Below are 23755 nucleotides of genomic sequence, written 5' to 3'. Positions count from 1 at the left end.
TAAACATGGTTTTGAGCCATTCTGGAGATATTTTAGTTTACTTGGCAACGCATGCATATGCGATATCTATCGAAACCATCAGTTAAATCAAGCATTTTTTTATGATAGAACTTCAATAATTACAAATAAAATGTGGCAACCATGTATGTAGGGCTGGGTGGTATGACAGTGTATATCGTGACCATGGCACAAAGTGTCTATTGTTAGAGATTTTACTATATAGTTTATTTCGCAGCTAGACGTGCGGGTATACGGTAATATGAAATAAGCAATATCACTCGAGTAGCCATGCAATATCGCTCTATATCAGCACGGCATGTGATTCAGCCGTAGGTAATCACAGCCATTTATACAACAGTTCGACGGCACAAGTGTGCAAATAAATAAGAAACAACAACGGATTGTCTTTAAAAACCCTCTTTTGTGAGGAACTACTTCCTTCTGCCATGGATAAAAATCTCAAGTTGACAGTTTAACAGTTGAGCCCAAGATCTGTTACTAATTACGTAACTTTAGAACTAGTAACAAAGAATGTTTAAACACTATCTACATAAGAGCCAGTGGCAAATTCCTGAAGCACTGGCTGAGATTAAGCTGTTTTCGGGGGGTAGATGGCCACGAGCTCATATCTCCGAAAGCATCTAAACTAATTTTCAAATAGGCATATCTGAGGTCTAAACAACTACATTCTTGCCTAAAATACTATTAAAACTACACTCCATTACAAAATAACTGTAGTATCTATACAAATATGGTGGGTTTGCTCGAAACGGTTCCCTTGGCGATACTGGTGGAATATCGCATGGCTGGAAAGACCTCTCAGCCAATCAGATTCGAGAACCAGAATGATGCATACGTTTTGTGTGTCCAAATAAAAGTCTGTGTTTACTTAATATATGCATGTTCTGTGCATAATCATTATGTATAAACACACACACATACATGTATACATTTAAGAAATACATGCATAAATATATATATACACATATACATATTTGTAGTATACTAAGCACAAAATAAATGTATTTCAAATACATTTTAGTGTATTATATTATATTATATTATATTATATATTATATTATATATATATTATATTATATTATATTATATTATATTATATTATATTATATTATATTTACACATACACAGTACAGTCCAAAAGTTTGGAACCACTAAGATTTTTAATGTTTTTAAAAAGAAGTTTCGTCTGCTCACCAAGGCTACATTTATTTAATTAAAAATACAGTAAAAAAACAGTAATATTGTGAAATATTATTACAATTAAAAATAACTGTGTACTATTTAAATATATTTGACAAAGTAATTTATTCCTGTGATGCAAAGCTGAATTTTCAGCATCGTTACTCCAGTCTTCAAGGTCACATGATCCTTCAGAAATCATTCTAATATGCTGATATGCTGATTTGCTGCTCAATAAACATTTATGATTATTTTCAATGTTGAAAACAGTTGTGTACTTTTTTTTTTTTTTTTTTTTCAGGATTCCTTGATGAATAGAAAGTTCAAAAGAACAGCATTTATCTGAAATACAAAGCTTCTGTAGCATTATACACTACCGTTCAAAAGTTTGGGGTCAGTAAGAATTTTTATTTTTATTTTTTGAGAAGAATTTAAAGAAATGAATACTTTTATTCAGCAAGGATGCATTAAATCGATCAAAAGTGGCAGTAAAGACATTTATAATGTTACAAAAGATTAGATTTCAGATAAACACTGTTCTTTTGAACTTTCTATTCATCAAATAATCCTGAAAAAAAATATTGTACACAAATATTTTGTACAATTGTACACATTAAATGTTTCTTGAGCAGCAGATCAGCATATTAGAATGATTTCTGAAGGATCATGTGACACTGAAGACTGGAGTAACGATGCTGAAAATTCAGCTTTGCATCACAGGAATAAATTACTTTGTCAAATATATTCAAATAGAAAACAGTTATTTTAAATTGTAATAATATTTCACAATATTACTGTTTTTACTGTATTTTTAATTAAATAAATGTAGCCTTGGTGAGCAGACGAAACTTCTTTTTAAAACATAAAAAATTTTAGTGGTTCCAAACTTTTGGACTGGACTGGACTGGACTGTGTGTATATATTATATATATATATATATATATATACATATATATATATATATATATATATATATATATATATATATATATATATATATTACACACACACACACTAAAATGTTTTTCAAATACATTTATTTTGTGCTTAGTATACTACAAATACATTTACATATTAATGTACTTAATAAAAAAAACTTTTGGTATACTAAACTGGTATACTTAGGCCCGGTTTTACAGACAGGGCTTAGCCTAAGCCAGGATTAGGCCTTAGTTTAATTAGGGTATTTAAGTAGCTTTTATAAATGTACCCTAGAAAAAAAACATTACTGGTGTGCATCTCGAGACAAAACAATAACAGTATTTTAAGATATGTCAGTGCAAGTTGCTTTCAGTTGAAACAGCTCAAACATGCATTTTAGTCTAGGACTAGCTTAAGCCTTGTCTGTGAAACCAGGGTTAAAGTCTGCTAAATTGGAACAACTAATTTTGTTCTTAATGCAATTTAATTGTGCAGAAGTAATGCTAAAGATAAACTTGATTGTGCTATAATGGAACTATTGCATGTATACTTTACTTTATACTTCACACAATCCTTATTAAAGTCCCCGTGAACCGGAAGTTGCAAACGACTTTTCTCCAGTGTTGTGACGTATTTCCAAGTGAAACGGAATATTGAATAGTGGGTGGGGTTTATTTTAGCGCTCCTCCTCTCCATATCTCGCTCATAGCAGACTAACGTCGGAGGGGAGTGGTTTAAGCGTTTTCAACCCATGCTGTCAAACTGATGTCATTAGAGAAGGGGCACCGTTGCAGAGGGGAGGAGCATTTTCAGATTTTGATTAAATATTACAAAGCCAAACAATGTTTTTGTGCTGATTGACTTGCACGGATGAATTGTTCACCACAAAACTATCAATTTGAGCTAACAAAATAAATAAGGTCAATTTTGATTTCATGTGTACTTTAATAGTGATATTAAAACACTTTTAGGCATAATGTTAAGAAATGTGCATTGTGCAATAAAGAAATACTCAAATAAAGTTTAATTATAATTTTCTTAAGTGATATGTCAATAAATATTTTAATGGATTTGAAGTATACTCAGTATGAAATAAATGTATTTTAAATACATTTTGGTATTAGGTTTTTTTTTACTAGGGGTGAGGTGCTATGCGTGGTTTTACCTGTGGTTATCATGATCCAAATACTATGGAAGACCAATGGTCAAACAGAGAATATTTAATTTTTACCCTATACAAATTAGGTTGTTACAATCTTTACAGATTTTACAAATTTGCATTTCTAAGCGGCAAAACATGTAATATTACCTGTTTGGCAAGTGTTTATCATGTTCTGATAAAGAATAGTCTGATGATAAAACCACATTTAACCCTATTTGGATTCTACAACTTTAACTCAGGAGCAAAAATCTGCCTTTAAACTTTTTGACATTTATTGTGATAGTTATCGATATTGACTGATATGAAATGTTTGATCATGATATTTTTTTGCCCATATCACCCAGCTCTATTCAGAATAACTATTTTCTTAGCAACACTGTCTTCAAGCTGTTGCTCTGCCAGGACAGTTACTGACCTGAAAGAGAAAACTGGCCATTAAAAGAAGACCACTCCCTCCATATAGCACTGTTAGCCCCTGTCAATTCTGAGAACTTACACTGTGTTATGAATTATGGTGTAACCAGTGGTGTAGTCTACGTGATACGCAGGTATACACCGTATACCCACTAGGAACTTAACAAAATCTGTACCATGTCTCGTATAATCAGTTAATCAGCGTTTCAACCGCGGAAAGACATTAAAGGTCCCATTTTTCGTGGTTTTTTTGAAGCTTTGATTGTGTTTATAGTGTGCAATATAACATGTGTTCATGTTTCGCGTGTAAAAAAACACAGTATTTTTCACATAATTGACTTATCTGTATACCGCTGTTTCCACTGTCATAAAAACGGGCTGATGACTTCCTTGTTCTATGAAGTCCCTCCTTCAGAAATACGTAACGAGTTCTGATTGTGCCAGCGGTTCCTGTGTTGTGATTCGACAGCAGTTTAGCGCATCTTGCCCGGAAAGGTCACGCCTCTTACCATAACGTGGAGATGCACGCGCTCAGTGTTATTGTAAACATGTCTTTAATTTTACCCTATCAATTTGAGCCGGAATCAGACCCGGTGATTGGACTGCGGGATGAAAATAACAGCGTTTCGACGACATGGCGACAAACACACTCTACAAACGCAACTCTTGTGTATTCCTGTGGGCGGAGGTTAGTCAAAAAACTGTTTTAGTGACGTCATTAAAGAAGGAAGTAGAGGGATGTAGTCCAAACTGGCCGTTCGATGTAGGCGACTTCTGTTAAATAAAATATCTCGCTTGGCATTGAACTTTGAGCTTTAAAATTTTACAGATTTTATTTATACTCTAACAACAACATTACACACTAACTAAAGTTTGAAACATGGGATCACGAAGAACGGGACCTTTAATAACAGCTTGTAAACAATGTCACGTAATGTCACATTTAACTCAGAACAAACATATTCAGTGACCATAAACTTGTTAGTCAGCTAGAAAAATGAACTCTAGAGAGGAGCATTTAGCTAAATATATACACCATATTACATATTAATAATAATTTTTAATGTTCTTCAATAGCCTATATTATGCACGTTTGAATAAATCCCTCAAGTTGACAGCCACCATTTAAATGTTTATATTTCAAAAAACGAACTGGAGTAGAAATAATTTTAAAGTTAGTAGGCCTATTATAACTTTATTATTATAAAAAATTCCTTAAGTGTAATTTAAGTTTGTATACAAATCAGTTCATTTTAACCTTCAATATTAATGTAGTACCAACTGATTCCCATGTATATTTTGCAGCATTAGTTTTTAGAAAATTTGCCATGTACTGTACCTGATATACAGTATTTCCAAAATAACTGATATCACATCGAACTGCAAGGTAGTCAATTGAAATGCATAACTATGATGACAGACTGGCAGGAAATGGTGTAAAACAGAAAAAGTCCAAACGGGGTGATATTGTGACATAATAAGCTTCATCTTTCCATTATTGTTACACTCTAAAAAAATGCTGGGTTAAAGTTGGGTTGAAAAAAGAAAACAAACCCAGCAGTTGGGTTAAATGTTTGTCTAACCTGCTGGGTAGTTTTATTTAACTCAACTATTGTTTAAAAATGACTATATGGTTGGCTTAAAATGAACCCATAGGTTGGAAATTGAAAATCAGACACATAATTACTAGAGGCAACAATAATCAAAAGGTGAACATTTATTAATAAACAATTTAATAAATGTTTTTTGTTTAACTTTATTGTTTAAATTTAATATTAATAAATGTTAATTTCCAGAATATTTTGGGTTCATTTTAAGCAAGCAATACAGCAATTTTTACACAATAGTTGAGTTCAATAAAACTACCCAGCAGGTTGGGCAAACATTTAACCCAATCACTGGATTAAAACAGCCCAATTGCTGGGTTTGTCCATTTTTAACCCAACTTGGGTTGTTTTTAACCAAATATTTTTTTTAGACAGTAATAATAGTTGCAACTTCCACTCTTAAATGTGCATTGAAACTTGCCAGCTGAAAAAAACTGTGCTCCAGGGACCATATTCATATAACATCTAAGGCTACCTTAACTAGTTGAATTAGATGGTGATTGACACTAAACAGTAGAAAATCAGTCCAGAGTCTCTTCAGCTGTAAATGTCATTGGCTGTTAAAGTCTTTTGTTGCTTATAATAAATTGACATGTTGATAAAACACACATAAACAGTCTTTCAGAATGCTCTCAATTACATATAGCCTAGATCAGATGCATACTAGGGCTGGATATTGACAATTTTCCCGATTCGTTTCGATTACTATTCACAGGCTTTCGATAATCGGTTATTTTGGATGTAGTATTTCAATTACAGCACATGGCAAATTTTCTAGAGGAAAAAAATCTCTCAACTAATGCTGTAAACTACACATGAGAGTCAGTTGGTACCACTATAATAATATTGAAGGTTAAATTAACTTATTTATAAACAAACACTTAAATTACACTCAATGTTTTTTATTATTGTTTAGAATTACAATCATATTTCTACTCCAATTCATTTTTTGGAAACATTTAAATCGTGGCTGTCATAACTGATTTATTCAAACATGCATTAAATATTGAAGAACATTAAAAATGATAATGAATATGTAACGGTGCATTGCTATATTTATCAGAATGTTGCTTTCTTGAGTTCACTTTCTATCTGATTAATGAGTTTATGGTCACTGAATATGTTTTTCTGAGGTAACTATGACGTTACGTGACATTGTTTACAAGCTGTCTTATTGACGTCTTTCCGAGGTTGAAGCACTGATTGAGCGATTACACGAGACATGATACGGATTTCAGTAAATTGTACTGTATATTTTAACATACCTTCAGATGTTCATGCATGTTTATTTCGCTGTAACTGGTATTAAAGCAGAGGAGAGGATGATCACATGCTTCTCTTTAACTGAGGCGCTAAAGCGATCTGTCACGCCACATTAAACAGCGCCAAAACGGTATTTCATTTTTTGAATCTCATAATAAGATGGACGTCATTTGAAATCTGAGACTTTGTTTCATATCAAAAGTAACAACGCACAAAGATTATTGTGATTTATTGGATGGGAGGCGCTACATATTCTGCTCATTCATCAACTGAAAACAGACCAGACTAATCGATTCTTGGGATTTAAGAATCGATATCGGTTCGTAAAAATGAGAATTGATTAAAATCGAGAAATCTATATTTTTTACCCAGCCCTAATGCATACTATATGCAGGGTTGGGGAGTAACAGAGTACATGTAACGGCGTTACGTAATCAGGATACAAAAATCCAGTAACTGTAATTCGATAAGAGTTACGTCAAAAAACATAGTAATCAGATTAGTGTTACATTTCGGAAAAAAAGGGGGAATACCATCAGGATTACAATTGTTTTGTTTAAAACTAAATAAATCATTATTTTGCCATAATAACTCAGCCTTCCAACTACGAAAACACTTTCTTTATCAAAGGACTAAAAAAAAAAATCTGTAATACCATACTGTAGCCACTAGATGTCTGAACATCCCTTTACACACACACATATATTATATTATATATATATACACATATAATCCAATCACAATTCGTTATCGATAAACGTGCAGTTAGTGAAGACGGGATAGGCGGAATAGCGCTGAATGATACAACAGAAGCGCTCTCTCTCTCTGTGGCGCGCCCGATCAGCTCTCCTTGCGCCTGTATAGTCAAATACACGCACACACAGATGTCAAAATGTTAATCGTGTGGAGTATCTCGCGTGAATACAGTCGGTTATGGATTAAGTGGATGTAAACAGGTGGGTAAAAACTGGATATGTGTCAGTATATTATATCCATGCATTCAGCAGCCCAATTACCTGTCTGTCATTAATGTTAATCAAACAGTTAAATAAATGTATACATGTTAAACAAACCTGCTGTATCTGGAAAAAAGTTTGTTTACTATTGTATTGGTAATTTGCCATTTTTTCCATTTTGTAAAGCCTAACAAAAATAACTTTATAAAAAAATAAAATTGTAAAATTTCTCATATTATGGTCAATATTGCCCACCTATACATACCAGCTGATATACCATGTAGTTTTGATAAGGGTTGTCAATCTGCATCTGAAAGATTGAAAGCATTTTAAATCTAGCTAAATCAAGTAAAATGACTCAAAATCAAGTAATTTTAGCATGCCAAAGTCAACTTTAATCATATAAAATGTAATTTCCCAATCATCAAAATTGTAGCCAGTGAAAGAAAAAGTTAATGTCAAGCCCTGTACATAAAAAAAAATTATTATATTATATATATATATTAAAGCAGAACAAACATGAACAGAAATGTGTTATCCGAGCTTGTTCAATAAGCTATAAACAACAACGACAATAATATTGCAATAGATAATTTATCAGATTTTTAAAAATTTTAATGCGAAATTTCTTTGGATGCGGTCGTGATATGACGTCACGGTCTACAGCGTCTTTTTTATAAACATGAATTCAACATATAACTTAAAGTAATACATTCAAAATGTAAAAAATAGAACATACTCGACTTTACTGCAAAAATATAATTCTTTTAATTCAGCCAAGAGGTCATGCTGTGACGAATCGATCTTCTACTGGTCGCACGTCTACATGTGATGCGAATTGGCAGGTCAGAGTTCACCAAACTCTGGAACGCAGTGAACTGCGAAATTTTTTCGCACGAGCTTGCGTTTCCAGTCTGACGCATTTGCATGCATTTGAATGGAAGTCAATGGAACGAAAAGTGCAGTGTGACCACCCCTTAAAGTTGTTACTTTACCCATAATTTCTTTCTTTCTTTCTTTATATATTTATTAGGGCTGTCAAATGATTAATCGTGATTAATCGCATACAAAATAAAAGTTTGAGTTTGCCTAATATATGTGTGAGTACTGTGTATAATTATTATGTATATATAAATACAAACACATTTATGTATATATTTGAGAAGTATATGTATTTATTTATATTTTATATCATTTGTATTATATATAAATAAAAATATTTTGTACATAAATAAATTTCTCTTAAATATATACATAAATTTGTGTGTATTTATATATATACATAATAATTATACACCGTACTCACACATATATTAGGCAAACTCAAACTTTTATTTTGTGTGCAATTAATCGTTTGACAGCCCTAATATATATATATATATATATATATATATATATATATATATATATATATATATATATATATACACACACACACACACACACACACACAGAGTTGTGGCCAGAATTATTGGCACCCTTCATAAATATGATCAAAGATGACTCTAAAAATAAATCTGCATTGTTTATCCTTTTGACCTTTAATTCATAAAATTAGCAAAAATCTAACCTTTCATTGAAGGAAAAGAATTGAAAGTGGGGGGAAAATAACATTATGAAATAAATGTTTTTCTCCAAAACACGTTGGCCACAATTATTGGCACCCCTAGAATTTTTTATGAGTAAAATATCTCTGATGTATATTCTCATTCATATTTACATTTTTTTAGCTCACCAGGGTGATCATGAACATGAAATTGTCCAGCCATGACTTCCTGTTCCACAGGAGTATAAACATGAGGAAACACAAAGGCCAAATTCCCTTAATCGTTCTTCACAATGAGAAAAAACAAAGAATATAGTTCTGATGTGCAGCAAAAGATTGTTGAGCTTCACAAAATAGAAAGTGGCTGTAAGAAAATACCTAAAGCATTGAAAATCCCCATTTCCACTATCAGGGAAATAATTAAGAAGTTCCAATCAACTAAAAATGTTACAAATCTGCCTGGAAGAGGATGCGTGTCTAAATCATCCTAATGTGTGGTGAGGAGGAATGTTTGAGTGGCCAAAGACTCTCCAAGGATCACAGCTGGAGAATTGCAGAGATTAGTTGAGTCTTGAATCTCAGAAAGCCTAAAAAAAAATTATCAAAAGCACCTACATCCCCACAAGTTGTTTGGGAGGGTTTCAAGAAAAATCCTCTGCTCTCATGCAGAAACAATCTCCAGCATATTCAGTTGTCAGACACGACTGGAACTTCAAACGGGACGAGCTTCTATGGTCAGATGAAACTAAAACAAGAGCTTCTTGGCAGCAAACCCACCAGATGGGTTTGGTGCACACATGGATAAAAAGTGCCCCATGCCCACGGTTAAATATACTGCTGGATCTTTAATGTTGTGGGCCTATTTTTGTGCTGGAGGTCCTGGACATCTTGTTCAGATACATGGCTTCATGGATTCTATCAAATACCAACAGATAAAAAAATCAAAACCTGACCGCTTCTGCTAGAAATCTTATAATGGGCTGTGGTTGGATCATCCGTCGGGACAATGATCCAAAACAAACATCAAAACCAACACAAAAATGTGTCACTGAGCACAAAATGAAGCTTCTGACAAGGCCATCCCAGTCCCCTGACCTGAACCCTAAAGAAAATGAGTGGATTGAACTGAAGAGAAGAAGCAGATTAAAGAGATTTATTTCATAATGTTATTTTCCCCCCTACTTTCAATTCTTTTCCTTCAATGAAAGGTTAGATTTTTGCTAATTTTATAAATTAAAGATCAAAAGGATAAACAATGCAGATTTATTTTTAGAGTCATCTTTGATCTTATTTATGAAGGGTGCCAATAATTCTGTGCCAAAAATATACACATATAACCTTGAAGTAATCCAAAAGTAATCAGATTACATTACTTTCATATTGTGGTACTTGGATTACGTTACTGAATACTTTATGAAGTAATTTGTAACTGTAACAGAATATGAAGGGTTTGGTTCAAAAACGCAATAAACGCCATATTTTTAAAAATTGAGTTTCCGCCAAAATCAGTATTGTATCTGGCCGGTATTGAAAAGTCATTTATTAATTTTGCGCAAAATGCGATATCCGTAGTGTTATTCAAAACTGAATCATGGACAGTTTTTAAAAGCAGTTTTTAATACCAATATACTCTGCAAATGTGTTTATTTAACCGTGCGCTGGCGCCAGATACTCTTTAATCAGTAATGACAAATAATTAATTTATAACATTAACAAGATGACCCGTTGAATTCATTTTGGGAGCGACGACTGAATGTATTTTTAGTCAAATGCCTGTATATAAGTATTGGCAAAGTTCAGACGCTGTCATATATGTGAATCAACTTTGTTGTGCATTTTCAATTTGAAAAATAACTTTTATATTGATGGATTCATTGCATTTTGAAAAAAAAAAAAAAAAAAAAATTCATGGATTTATTGCATTTTGGGGGAAAAAAAATAATCAATTTTTTTTATTTAAAATCAAAATGTAGATTTGGATTTAATGTTTTTATAACCAAAAGATGCTATGTGAAAGTTTGAAACAGAAAACAGTGGTTTTCATCTTGCCACCTTCTTGGTAAAGAAAACACCTTTTTACTCAAATTAATCAAACTGGAGTTATTGCGTTTTGGAACCAAACTCTCCATATATTTTTAATGTAACCCTCCCAAGCCTGACCATATGCATGAGTGAGTGTGGAGGTGCTTATGGGGTGTCGCTCTGGGATGGACAAGTATGAGGCTGGGAGGGAAAAGTCACAGTATACTCACTACAAAAAACTAGACTACAGCACTGGGTGTAACAACGCACAAAACTGAGCTCTGGTGAGTAGCTAGAAACATCTGCATTCACATATTTTCATATAGTGTGACTGATGAAAACAGCTCTGGGATGCATGTCTCAAGTAGAAACACTGGGTCTCTACGACCAACTTCGTTTTGAAGAAACGCATCTCGAATCACACAGCAGAAGCATTGCTTTTGTTTTATTTTCAGTGACAGTTAAAAAAAAAAAAAAAAAGTAGATTCTCCTTCCTGATCCACCCATTTCCCTCCCACAATTCACCGTGAACCTGCTCGCAGCAGGAAGTGGCAGACAAGTCACTTCAAAACCAGACCTGCCTTCATTTCTCCAAACTCAAAAAGAGCAGAAGCTGCATGATACGCATGACAGACACATTTATTACAGTGACAAACACTCAGACAAAAGTGAACTGTTATAAATAAACAAAGAACAAACTTACTTGAGGCGTGCTGGAGTTTCTCTTCTGAATGAAGCTCGTGTCGTTCTCCACCAGCGCGGCCATTTGATTCTGCTGTTGATCTGACACACAGTCAACATAAAAACTCAGTGCAAACTGTTCAAAACATCATGTGTCTTTATCTAGTGTGTTCACAGACCATCATCAGATGAAAGAGTGAGCTGACACGCGTTCAGAGGCCATGTTCCTTCAGTGAAACAACTTTAATACTCATTCGCTTAATCATAATCTTCATCGTCGTCATCATTATCATCATAATCGCTTTCTTTCGTGATCTTATAAGCGTTGTTTATCATCGCTAGTGTTATATAACTCAATGTAGGTCGCTGTAATGATCAACTTAACTTCCACAACTTAGCAAACAAGCTCAAGATTACGGTCACTCACACTAGAAAAACATAAAATCGCCTAAATTCACGACGAACTCATTCAGATGGCTAATGTTAGCGACAATTTCTGTTTACGATCACTTTAAGCACTAAACGAACAACATGATTTAGTGTTTTGGGCGAATCGATGTTCGATGTTTGACAACATAGATATCACATTAAAATCCATCGAGTACAGTTGTCCTTCATGATGATTAAAGCTGATGAACACACTCAGATAGTATAAAGTGAACTCACCGCTCATAATGTGTGAAGGCGCGAGTTTTTCACGCTTCTTTAAGTCTGACATGAACTCTCAAACAACTCAACCGAACTTGATGAACAGAAGGGACGGAGTCTGTCAATGCGGCGGGGGCGATGGGCCAATCAAAAAACGAATCGGCTTCTCCTCGGCCAATAGGATTCTTTTCTTTAACCGTTGTCGTTTTTACGTTCAGAGACACTTTCAGTCAGAGATCTCGCTTCTGTGCAAGTATGTTTGAGGCGCCACAGTAAGTTAGTCAGATCATTTTATTTTATTTGTTTTAATTGAGAGTAAAAATCTCAAAATATGTAAGCTATTTACACCAAAATATGCTAATATTTCTGTTAAATTAATTTGTTCAAAAATGTCATGAAAATGTAGTGATGTGTTTTTGCGCCTTTAAAGGATTAGTTCACTTTTAAATAAATGATAATAAAATAATAATAATTACAACTAGATGAGTAAAGTTCGTAGACAAACTTTAAGTTGGCTTAAAAAAGCCTAGCCAGAAAGTTTGGAGTAGTTTTAAAAGCTTGAAGTTTGAAGCTTTTCAGTTTGAAATAGTTTAAGTTTTAGTTTAGTAGTTTAAAAGCTAGATAGTGTGTGTGTGTGTGTGTGTGTGTGTGTGTGTGTGTGTGTGTGTGTGAGAGTGAGTGTGTGAGTGTGTGTTGATAGATATAGTTGGTTAGATAGTTAGATGGTTAGTAAGTTAGATAGATAGTTAGTTAGATAGATAGTTAGTAAGTTAGATCCATAGTTAGATAGATAGTCAGATAATAAGTTAGATAGTTAGATTGTTTGTAAGTTAGATAAATAGTTAGATAGATAGATAGATAGTAAGTTAGATAGTTAGATAGTAGTAAGATAGTTAGATAATAAGTTAGATAGATAGTAAGTTGGATAAATAGTTAGATATTAAGTTAGATAGTTACTTAGATAACAAGTTAGATAGATAGTAAGGTAGATAGTTAGATTGTTTGTAAGTTAGATAAATAGTTAGATAGATAGATAGTTAGTTAGATAGTAAGTTAGATAGATAGATAGTAGTAAGATAGTTAGATAATAAGTTAGATAGATAGTAAGTTGGATAAATAGTTAGATATTAAGTTAGATAGATAGTTACTTAGATAACAAGTTAGATAGATAGTTAGTTAGTAAGTTAGATAGATAGTTAGATAGTAGTAAGATACTTAGATAACAAGTTAGATAGATAGTAAGTTAGATAGTAAGTTAAATAGATTGTGAGTTAGTTAGATAGTAGTAAGATAGTTAGTTAGTTAGATAGATAGTAAGTTAGATAAATAGTTAGATATTAAGTTTGATATTAAGTTAGATAGTTAGATAATAAGTTAGATAGTAAGTTAGATAGATAGTAAGTTAGTTAGTAAGTGAGTTAGATAGATAGTTAGATAGTTATTAAGTTAGATAGTTAGTAAGTTAGATAGATAGTTAGTTAGAAAGTTAGATAGATAGTTAGTTTATGAGTGTGAATGGTTTAGTAATAGTACATAGAATTGCAGCTTCATTGAGTCTAATGGGCTTCAGTGTGTTTAGATGTGAATTTGTGACAACTGGAGGTTGATGGCTAGATAGTTAAGCCGGGCACACATTTAACGACTAGCTAAAACATTCTAAGACTGTACTCAACATACAGCGATTGTTTCCTGCGACTGAAGCAGATTTAAATACTTACACATGGAATTTGAACACCGGCTGTAATTGCAGACTGAACGCAACTGTCTCTGACTGGACGTGTTTGAGCGCAATCAGTCATAAGTATCAATACATTCATAATCGCCCTTACAATCGTTAAGTGTGTGCACACCTTTAGTTAGTTTATGCGTTTGAATGAGTTTGAATGGCTTAGTAATAGAACATAGAATAGCAGCTTCATTGAGTGTAATGAGCTTCAGTGTGTTTAGATTTGAATTTGTGACAGCTGGAGGTTGATGGCTTGGTTTTTCCAAGTTTTGATCAGCATTTTTAGGAAAACTGTAAGTCAGATCAGTTTGAAAAAATACAGCAACCCGAGTCAGAACATTCTGAAGGTCTGAACCGAGTTTGGTGGTTGTAGCTTTAAAGCTCTAGGACAGAGGTCGGCAACCCGCGGCTCTTTAGCGCCCCCCTAGTGGCTCCCTGGAGCTTTTTCAAAAATGTATGAAGATTTTTCCCGCCGAAAGCACGCTCCCTCAGCTGGACTGAGTGGCAAAAGAACCTGTTGCATGACTGGATTTAATGGGGGAAACTGCGAAAACGCGAGTAAAACAAACAAATTAAACTAAAGGTTGGACTCGAAAGTGTTTCTTACAACTTGTCAAATAAACCTAATCCATGGATATTGACATGTAGATAGGAGTCGTGTTTCCTGACATTTATATGTGCCTGATTTGATGCCGGGGAAATACATAAAGCAAATCTGCCTGTGAATATTTTATATAACTACAATATAGGTAGGTTTAAATCCGCGTAATCACTTATATCAATGTTATATATATATATATATATATATATATATATATATATATATATATATATATATATCGTCATATTGTCCAGCCCTAAAACATATAGTTTTGTAGTGAACAGCACATTCTAGGGCCCAGTTTACGGCCGGGTCCCTCTCTGTCCATAACAGTGGACAAAGGTTTGCTACAGTTTGATTGGATCTTGGTGGCCTAACACAAACAAACTGTCCAACGGCATCAGATAAAGATGTAAGGACAACATCCAGACCTCTCTTAGAGGGTAAGAAGAAGACCTCTTGTACCAAGCCTGGGAAGGACAAGACTTCTCATTGGTCCACAGGCAGTTACTGCCCTTCACCCATCTAGACACTACTTCCTAAGGTTGGCCAGAGACTGCCATAAAAATTCCTTGGGACCTTAGCAGCAATGGGTGAAACAAAGAGAGATCACAAAGATCCATCCGAATCCATTCAAAACTATGTTTGAAAACCTTAGAACTGATGCAAACTACACATCCATTTCATACTTATTCACAGAAATAAGTATTCTCAGCGACAGCTATTTGTAGTGCATCCTCTGATGCAAATTCAGATGTTAATGTACAATTGAATGACAGTTCAATCTTTTTCCATCATGTTTAGTCTCTATTTGTTTAGAATATTGCCAAAGGTATTCTGGTGGTGGTTTGGAAAGTGAGAAATGCGTTGGTAAACTTTAAAGACACTGTAAAGACTTCCAACTTTGTGCTTAATGCAAATGAGTTCCACAGGAGAAAGAAGGATGGGTCACTCTCTGATGCCAGCAGCCAGTCACAGCACTCGAATGGAGAAGCGCCAAAATGCAATCTCCTCCTCATCGGAAAGGGATAAAGGTACCCTTTCTACAGACACTCCTTGTTCTGAGTCTGCCCGTCAAAGGGGAAAGACACAACAGATACACCGTTCTGAGTCCCGACTTGCGAAGCTGAGACACAACAGGTACACGGTTCTGGGTCTCAACTCTGTAAAGAGTGAGACATTAACAGATATTGTTCTGAGTCTGCCCGTCAAAGGGGAAAGACAGAGCAGATACAACACAGTTCTGAGCCTCTGGTCCATCCAGAGAGACAACAACAGATCCCATGATCTGAGTCTACAGCTTGTGAGGCAGCAACAGAGACGACTACGTTCTAAGCCTCCAGCTTGTGAGGAAAGAGACATCAACAAACACTACGTTCAGAGTTTCCGTCCAGTGAGACAGTGACGACATCTGCAACAAGGTTAAGCTCAGGAGAGCAAACCTTCACTCCAAGGTACCTTCGTCTGCGTGTTCCAGATTGTTAAGGACCTTCTGCACCTACACCAGGGCCTCATCTGCGTGTTCCAGATTTTAGGACCCTTTGGTGCTCCAGGAGATCAGCATCTCACAGAGCTTTGTGTTCAAGACTGTTGAAACAGATTCTGGCTCCTCTCCCCACTGCACTGTCACCTAGCACAACCAGTGGAAGATGTCACCGTCATCGGACTCGACCAAGTGGAACGTAAATATCACTTAACCAAACCTCTTTCCAGAGACCTTGGCATTGTTGTATATTATCAATATATAATTTCCTAATTTCCATTAGATGTAATATAGCTGATGTTAGTTAATAACAAATAATCTTTCGTTTATTTGTTTGGTGCATAATAAGGTTTTTATAAGGTGCATAATGCTTATTATTTTCAGAGAAACAGTTTATCTTTCCATAAGATAGCGTAACTCTTCCATAGCCACACCCAACTTAATCACTTGTATTCTATGTATCTTACGCACTTTATTCCTTTATCATTCATAATATTCATTTAGTAGTTGTGTTAGTTATTCTTGTTTATCTTTTTGTTAATAAAATTTATTTTATTACACTTGTGTCTTCCTTGTGCTGATAATACAAAAGAGGTTCTACAAGTTAGCAATATCACCAATCTTTCAGATAAATCAGCTGACCACTTTACATTAATTCTAAATGAATGAAAGCCCCTGTTGGGAGTGTTCTCATACTGCCAAGGTAACAGACCTTGACTGGTGCCCTGAACTAGGGAAAGAGGGGGAAGTGGTCATCTGATGTACTCATAATCACACCTTAAGTGACGAGTGATCCTAAAATCACAACGTCAGCGGTGAGGTGAGTACCAATCCCTATTTTACTTCGCGTCCTTGGATGGACAAAGTAAAAATCACTACAGTTTTATAGTATAGTTTTTGTCAGTGTTTATTTTAAAACACACAATTATGCAGAATATAAGATGGAAAATATTTAATTGATGATTTGTCAACATAATATATAACAATACAATATATATGGAATGATTTTACCTCAAAATCCAACAATTTGACACAAAATGATAACTGCAAATCCATGTTTCTCTGCCTGGAGTCCAGCTGTTTCTGTGAATTGCACCGATCCATTTGCTTCTTTTTTTATGTAGCTTTCGGCAGTTTTTAAATATGTACCTCGGGAATACCTCATTATGTATTTGTAGCCTACTTAGTCATTTTGATAGTAGGCTAATATAGCTAATATACACTTACAGCCTGTGTTGCCTTCATATAAGGCTTTTAATTTTTTGCGGCTCCAGACAGATTTGTTTTTTGTTTTTTTGGTCCAATATGGCTCTTTGAACATTTTGGTTTGCTGACCCCTGCTCTAGGAGGAGATAGTGTTCAAATTTTTGGTCAGAAGAATAATAATAAGTTTATATAGCAGATCAGAAAGTTGGCTTTTTCAAGCCAACTTAAGAAGTAAAAAATATAACAGGGGGTAATACAGATACTTATGTAGGCTTCGTTTTTCTTTTTTCGTCATCTAGTAATATTGTCTCAATTTCAGAAATGCCAGCATCAGTATATGAAGTAGTCTTTTTGCCTAATAAAATCACTGAGCTGCAAATATCTTTGACTAAATGTGTCAAGTGTTAAGCTTGGACATTGCTTTCAGCAGACATAGATAATTTCTCAGTACCTAACACAATACAAGAATTCAGTGCTCAACCGGAAAGCATTTGAGGAACCTTTTTATTTGCAGTCAGATGATCTACCACTGAGCTATAACCCTACCTACACTGACTGTTAAATACACCTTAAAACATTTTATTTAAAAAAATAATAAAAGTTATTTCCTTAAATAGAACTGCAGAATGTAACAAAACTAAGAAGCGTTTGGCTTGATGGAAATTAGAAAAAGAGTTCCTAAGTACACATTACAATTTGCTCGCGCCAAATGGAAGAACCCAGAAAGGGGAGAAAAACAAAGGTGTTGCGCAACTCCTTATGTACCTGTAAAGTGGCGGTGAAATTGGCAGTCTCAAACTCGAGCTTAAAAAGCAATGCCTTCACTGGCTCTTCACGACTTAATTCTCTGTGGGGACCTCTTGATCTGCAGTCAAACGTTTTACCTCTGAAAAACTGAAAAAAATGAAAAACCCAAGTAATTTCCTTGAATAGATAAGTACAATGTAACACAACAAAGAAGTGTTTGGGTTAACATAACCTACCAAATTAGTTCCTAAGAACACATCAGTATTTGGTCAAGGATGAGGGGGCACCCGGATTTGAACCAGGGACCTCTTGATCTGCAGTCAAATGCTCTACCACTGAGCTATACCCCCTTACGGTGATGGTTTTTCCTTAAAAAAATAAAAAACCTAGAATACATAAGTACAATGTAACAACACAAAGAAGTCTCGAATGTGCACCGGACCGTGTGCTTTTGGTCGAGGGCCTCCAATGACCAAATGCCTCCACCTAAACACATCGCTACCTGCCTCTCAGATTGCCAACTCTCAGGGATCGGTGGTTCCATGGTGTAATGGTTAGCACTCTGGACTTTGAATCCAGTGATCCGAGTTCAAATCTCGGTGGAACCTTTTTGTAGCTTTTTGCGGCAGGGGGAGAAAACAAAGGTGTTGCGCAACTCCTGATGTACCTGTAAAGTGGCGGTGAAATTGGCAGTCTCAAACTTGTCGGGGAAAAATTGGCTTAAAAAGCAAAACTTTCACTGGCTTTTCGTGACTTGCCAAGCAAAAGCAGCCTGTGCCAAGAATTCAAACAATTTCCTTGAATACATTCAATGTAACACAACAAAGAAGTGTTTGACTTGTGTAATCCAAAGGTTCCTAAAAACATTTTAATTTTGGTCAAAGATAAGGGGGCACGGATTTGAACAGGGACCTCTTGATCTGCGAATGCTCTACCACTCAAACAATTTCCTTGAATAAAAAACCCAAGCAATTTCCTTGTATAGATAAGTACAATGTAACACAACAAAGAAGTGTTTGACTTGATGTAACCTTCCAAAGTAGTTCCTAAAAACACTTTAGTATTTGGTCAAAGCTAAGGGGGCACCCGGATTTGAACCGGGGACCTCTTGATCTGCAGTCAAATGCTCTACCACTGAGCTATACCCCCTTAGAGTAATGAACCTTTCTTTAAAAAATAAAAAACACAAGCAATCTCCTTGAATAGATAAGAAAAATTTAATACAACAAAGAAGTGTTTGGGTTGATGTAACCTACCAAATTAGTTTATAAGAACATAGCAGTATTTCTTTACAGCTAAGGGGGCACCCTTTAAAAAATAAAAAAACACAAGCAATTTCCTTGAATAGATAAGAACAATTTAATACAACAAAGAAGTGTTTGGGTTGATATAACCTACCAAATTAGTTTATAAGAACATAGCAGTATTTGTTTACAGCTAAGGGGGCACCCGGATTTGAACCGGGGACCTCTTGATCTGCAGTCAAATGCTCTACCACTGAGCTATACCCCCACACGGTGATGGGTTTCCTTTAAGAAAATAAAAAACGCAAGCAATTTCCTTGAATAGATAAGTACAATGTAACACAACAAAGAAGTGTTTGACTTGATGTAACCTTCCAAAGTAGTTCCTAAAAACACTTTAGTATTTGGTCAAAGAATAGATAAGTACAATGTAACACAACAAAGAAGTGTTTGGGTTAACATAACCTACCAAATTAGTTCCTAAGAACACATCAGTATTTGGTCAAGGATGAGGGGGCACCCGGATTTGAACCAGGGACCTCTTGATCTGCAGTCAAATGCTCTACCACTGAGCTATACCCCCTTACGGTGATGGTTTTTCCTTAAAAAAATAAAAAACCTAGAATACATAAGTACAATGTAACAACACAAAGAAGTCTCGAATGTGCACCGGACCGTGTGCTTTTGGTCGAGGGCCTCCAATGACCAAATGCCTCCACCTAAACACATCGCTACCTGCCTCTCAGATGGCCAACTCTCAGGGATCGGTGGTTCCATGGTGTAATGGTTAGCACTCTGGACTTTGAATCCAGTGATCCGAGTTCAAATCTCGGTGGAACCTTTTTGTAGCTTTTTGCGGCAGGGGGAGAAAACAAAGGTGTTGCGCAACTCCTGATGTACCTGTAAAGTGGCGGTGAAATTGGCAGTCTCAAACTCGTCGGGGAAAAATTGGCTTAAAAAGCAAAACTTTCACTGGCTTTTCGTGACTTGCCAAGCAAAAGCAGCCTGTGCCAAGGTTCTATGGTGTAATGGTTAACACACACAACGAATTCAAACAATTTCCTTGAATACATAAGTACAATGTAACACAACAAAGAAGTGTTTGACTTGATGTAACCTTCCAAAGTAGTTCCTAAAAACACTTTAGTATTTTGGTCAAAGATAAGGGGGCACCCGGATTTGAACCGGGGACCTCTTGATCTGCAGTCAAATGCTCTACCACTGAGCTATACCCCCACATGATGATGGTTTTCCTTTAAGAAAATAAAAAACCCAAGCAATTTCCTTGTATAGATAAGTACAATGTAACACAACAAAGAAGTGTTTGACTTGATGTAACCTTCCAAAGTAGTTCCTAAAAACACTTTAGTATTTTGGTCAAAGATAAGGGGGCACCCGGATTTGAAACGGGGACCTCTTGATCTGCAGTCAAATGCTCTTTTTTTTTTTATTAAGAAATTTTAATCAATAAAATACAATACAATAAATAATACAATAAAAATGACAGTTTTTCTTACACAATCACCTTTACATCACATTTCTCCTTTACATCACAGTTCTCCTATACATTACATTTCTCCTTTACATCACAAATCTCCTTTACATTATATTTCTCCTTTACATTACATTTCTCCTTTACATCACAAATCTCCTTTACATTACATTTCTCCTTTACATTACATTTCTCCTTTACATCACATTTCTCCTTTACAACACATATCACCTTTATATCACATATCTCCTTTACATCACATATCATACATCAAACATTTTCTTACAAAAGTTGTCGGTCTTGGAGGGAGATCAGATCAATAAAATACAATACAATAAATAAAACAATAAAAATTACAGTTATTCTTATACAATCACCTTTACATACACCACCTTACATCATACCTTTACATAAATAATTCAATATTCTCCTTCACTTCCTGGCAGCTTCCACATTAATTCTTTTAAAACAAAACAAACTTGAGGGGTAAAAACATGATAAAAGACATCCAACATATTTTCACATTTAAAATACACATACAGTCTTTCTATATATACCTCTGTTTTCCTTTTAAACACATTCCAAACATCCAACACAATTTTTTCTTTTTTCGCCACAATTCTTCAAGCTAAGGGGGCACCCGGATTTGAACTGGGGACCTCTTGAACTGCAGTCAAATGCTCTACCACTGAGATATACCCCCTTACGGTGATGGTTTTTCCTTAAAAAAAATAAAAAACCCAAGCAATTTCCTTGTATAGATAAGTACAATGTAACACAACAAAGAAGTGTTTGACTTGATGTAACCTTCCAAAGTAGTTCCTAAAAACACTTTAGCATTTGGTCAAAGCTAATGGGGCACCCGGATATGAACCGGGGACCTCTTGATCTGCAGTCAAATGCTCTACCACTGAGCTATACCCCCTTACAGGTATGCTTTTTCCTTTAAAAAAAAACAAAAAAACATGCAATTTCCTTGAATAGATAAGAAAAATTTAATACAACAAAGAAGTGTTTGACTTGATGTAACCTTCCAAAGTAGTTCCTAAAAACACTTTAGTATTTGGTCAAAGCTAAGGGGGCACCCGGATTTGAACCGGGGACCTCTTGAACTGCAGTCAAATGCTCTACCACTGAGCTATACCCCCGCACGGTGATGCTTTTTCCTTTAAAATATTAAAAAAAACGAAGCAATTTCCTTGAATAGATAAGTACAATGTAACACAACAAAGAAGTGTTTGACTTGATGTAACCTTCCAAAGTAGTTCCTAAAAACACTTTAGTATTTGGTCAAAGAATAGATAAGTACAATGTAACACAACAAAGAAGTGTTTGGGTTAACATAACCTACCAAATTAGTTCCTAAGAACACATCAGTATTTGGTCAAGGATGAGGGGGCACCCGGATTTGAACCAGGGACCTCTTGATCTGCAGTCAAATGCTCTACCACTGAGCTATACCCCCTTACGGTGATGGTTTTTTTGGCAGTCTCAAACTCGTCGGGGAAAAATTGGCGTAAAAAGCAAAACTTTCACTGGCTTTTCGTGACTTGCCAAGCAAAAGCAGCCTGTGCCAAGGTTCTATGGTGTAATGGTTAACACACACAACGAATTCAAACAATTTCCTTGAATACATAAGTACAATGTAACACAACAAAGAAGTGTTTGACTTGATGTAACCTTCCAAAGTAGTTCCTAAAAACACTTTAGTATTTTGGTCAAAAATAAGGGGGCACCCGGATTTGAACCGGGGACCTCTTGATCTGCAGTCAAATGCTCTACCACTGAGCTATACCCCCACATGATGATGGTTTTCCTTTAAGAAATTAAAAAACCCAAGCAATTTCCTTGTATAGATGAGTACAATGTAACACAACAAAGAAGTGTTTGACTTGATGTAACCTTCCAAAGTAGTTCCTAAAAACACTTTAGTATTTTGGTCAAAGATAAGGGGGTACCCGGATTTGAACCGGGGACCTCTTGATCTGCAGTCAAATGCTCTACCACTGAGCTATACCCCCACATGATGATGGTTTTCCTTTAAGAAAATAAAAAACCCAAGCAATTTCCTTGTATAGATGAGTACAATGTAACACAACAAAGAAGTGTTTGACTTGATGTAACCTTCCAAAGTAGTTCCTAAAAACACTTTAGTATTTGGTCAAAGCTAAGGGGGCACCCGGATTTGAACCGGGGACCTCTTGATCTGCAGTCAAATGCTCTACCACTGAGCTATACCCCCTTAGAGTAATGAGTCTTTCTTTAAAAAAATAAAAAACACAAGCAATCTCCTTGAATAGATAAGAAAAATTTAATACAACAAAGAAGTGTTTGGGTTGATGTAACCTACCAAATTAGTTTATAAGAACATAGCAGTATTTGTTTACAGCTAAGGGGGCACCCTTTAAAAAATAAAAAAACACAAGCAATTTCCTTGAATAGATAAGAACAATTTAATACAACAAAGAAGTGTTTGGGTTGATATAACCTACCAAATTAGTTTATAAGAACATAGCAGTATTTGTTTACAGCTAAGGGGGCACCCGAATTTGAACCGGGGACCTCTTGATCTGCAGTCAAGTGCTCTACCACTGAGCTATACCCCCTTACAGGTACGCTTTTTCCTTTAAAAAAAAAAACAAAAAAAACATGCAATTTCCTTGAATAGATAAGTACAATGTAACACAACAAAAAAGTGTTTGGGTTGGCATAACCTACCAACTTAGGCCATAAGACCACATCAGTATTTGGTCAAGGCTGAGGGGGCACCCGGATTTGAACCGGGGACCTCTTGATCTGCAGTCAAATGCTCTACCGCTGAGCTATACCCCCTTAC

General features: G+C 35.2%; 1 protein-coding gene and 16 non-coding genes across 20 annotated transcripts in view; 2 read left to right on the top strand and 15 right to left on the bottom strand.

The window, feature by feature from the left end:
* Nucleotides 1-12593, bottom strand: part of sp1 (sp1 transcription factor) — a 28125-nt gene extending 15532 nt beyond the window's left edge. The window contains exons 1-3 of one of the 4 annotated variants that reach the window (XM_048172311.1): nucleotides 12439-12593; nucleotides 11795-11874; nucleotides 7789-7833 (exon numbers count right to left, since the gene is read on the bottom strand). In XM_048172311.1, coding sequence (XP_048028268.1) covers nucleotides 7789-7833; nucleotides 11795-11874; nucleotides 12439-12490 — 177 coding nt within the window. In that variant the 5' untranslated portion in view covers nucleotides 12491-12593. The remainder of the gene's footprint in view (nucleotides 1-7788; nucleotides 7834-11794; nucleotides 11875-12438) is intronic. The other 3 variants (XM_048172313.1, XM_048172312.1, XM_048172314.1) reach the window with 3 other exon arrangements.
* Nucleotides 12594-18461: 5868 nt separating this feature from the next.
* On the bottom strand, nucleotides 18462-18533 carry trnac-gca. Its single transcript has one exon. It is a non-coding gene; the product is annotated as a tRNA-Cys (tRNA).
* A 186-nt stretch (nucleotides 18534-18719) lies between these two features.
* On the top strand, nucleotides 18720-18791 carry trnaq-uug. The gene has a single exon. It is a non-coding gene; the product is annotated as a tRNA-Gln (tRNA).
* A 469-nt stretch (nucleotides 18792-19260) lies between these two features.
* On the bottom strand, nucleotides 19261-19332 carry trnac-gca. Its single transcript has one exon. It is a non-coding gene; the product is annotated as a tRNA-Cys (tRNA).
* Nucleotides 19333-19623: 291 nt separating this feature from the next.
* On the bottom strand, nucleotides 19624-19695 carry trnac-gca. The gene has a single exon. It is a non-coding gene; the product is annotated as a tRNA-Cys (tRNA).
* A 243-nt stretch (nucleotides 19696-19938) lies between these two features.
* Nucleotides 19939-20010, bottom strand: trnac-gca. The gene has a single exon. It is a non-coding gene; the product is annotated as a tRNA-Cys (tRNA).
* A 186-nt stretch (nucleotides 20011-20196) lies between these two features.
* trnaq-uug lies at nucleotides 20197-20268 on the top strand. Its single transcript has one exon. It is a non-coding gene; the product is annotated as a tRNA-Gln (tRNA).
* Nucleotides 20269-20591: 323 nt separating this feature from the next.
* Nucleotides 20592-20663, bottom strand: trnac-gca. Its single transcript has one exon. It is a non-coding gene; the product is annotated as a tRNA-Cys (tRNA).
* Nucleotides 20664-21550: 887 nt separating this feature from the next.
* Nucleotides 21551-21622, bottom strand: trnac-gca. The gene has a single exon. It is a non-coding gene; the product is annotated as a tRNA-Cys (tRNA).
* A 150-nt stretch (nucleotides 21623-21772) lies between these two features.
* trnac-gca lies at nucleotides 21773-21844 on the bottom strand. The gene has a single exon. It is a non-coding gene; the product is annotated as a tRNA-Cys (tRNA).
* A 151-nt stretch (nucleotides 21845-21995) lies between these two features.
* On the bottom strand, nucleotides 21996-22067 carry trnac-gca. Its single transcript has one exon. It is a non-coding gene; the product is annotated as a tRNA-Cys (tRNA).
* A 245-nt stretch (nucleotides 22068-22312) lies between these two features.
* On the bottom strand, nucleotides 22313-22384 carry trnac-gca. Its single transcript has one exon. It is a non-coding gene; the product is annotated as a tRNA-Cys (tRNA).
* A 262-nt stretch (nucleotides 22385-22646) lies between these two features.
* On the bottom strand, nucleotides 22647-22718 carry trnac-gca. The gene has a single exon. It is a non-coding gene; the product is annotated as a tRNA-Cys (tRNA).
* A 150-nt stretch (nucleotides 22719-22868) lies between these two features.
* trnac-gca lies at nucleotides 22869-22940 on the bottom strand. The gene has a single exon. It is a non-coding gene; the product is annotated as a tRNA-Cys (tRNA).
* A 149-nt stretch (nucleotides 22941-23089) lies between these two features.
* Nucleotides 23090-23161, bottom strand: trnac-gca. Its single transcript has one exon. It is a non-coding gene; the product is annotated as a tRNA-Cys (tRNA).
* Nucleotides 23162-23453: 292 nt separating this feature from the next.
* Nucleotides 23454-23525, bottom strand: trnac-gca. The gene has a single exon. It is a non-coding gene; the product is annotated as a tRNA-Cys (tRNA).
* Nucleotides 23526-23679: 154 nt separating this feature from the next.
* Nucleotides 23680-23751, bottom strand: trnac-gca. The gene has a single exon. It is a non-coding gene; the product is annotated as a tRNA-Cys (tRNA).
* Nucleotides 23752-23755: the final 4 nt, after the last annotated feature.

Source organism: Megalobrama amblycephala, linkage group LG21 (genome assembly GCF_018812025.1).
Source record: "Megalobrama amblycephala isolate DHTTF-2021 linkage group LG21, ASM1881202v1, whole genome shotgun sequence".
NCBI lineage: Eukaryota > Metazoa > Chordata > Actinopteri > Cypriniformes > Xenocyprididae > Megalobrama > Megalobrama amblycephala.
This window is presented reverse-complemented; position numbering and strand designations above follow the sequence as displayed.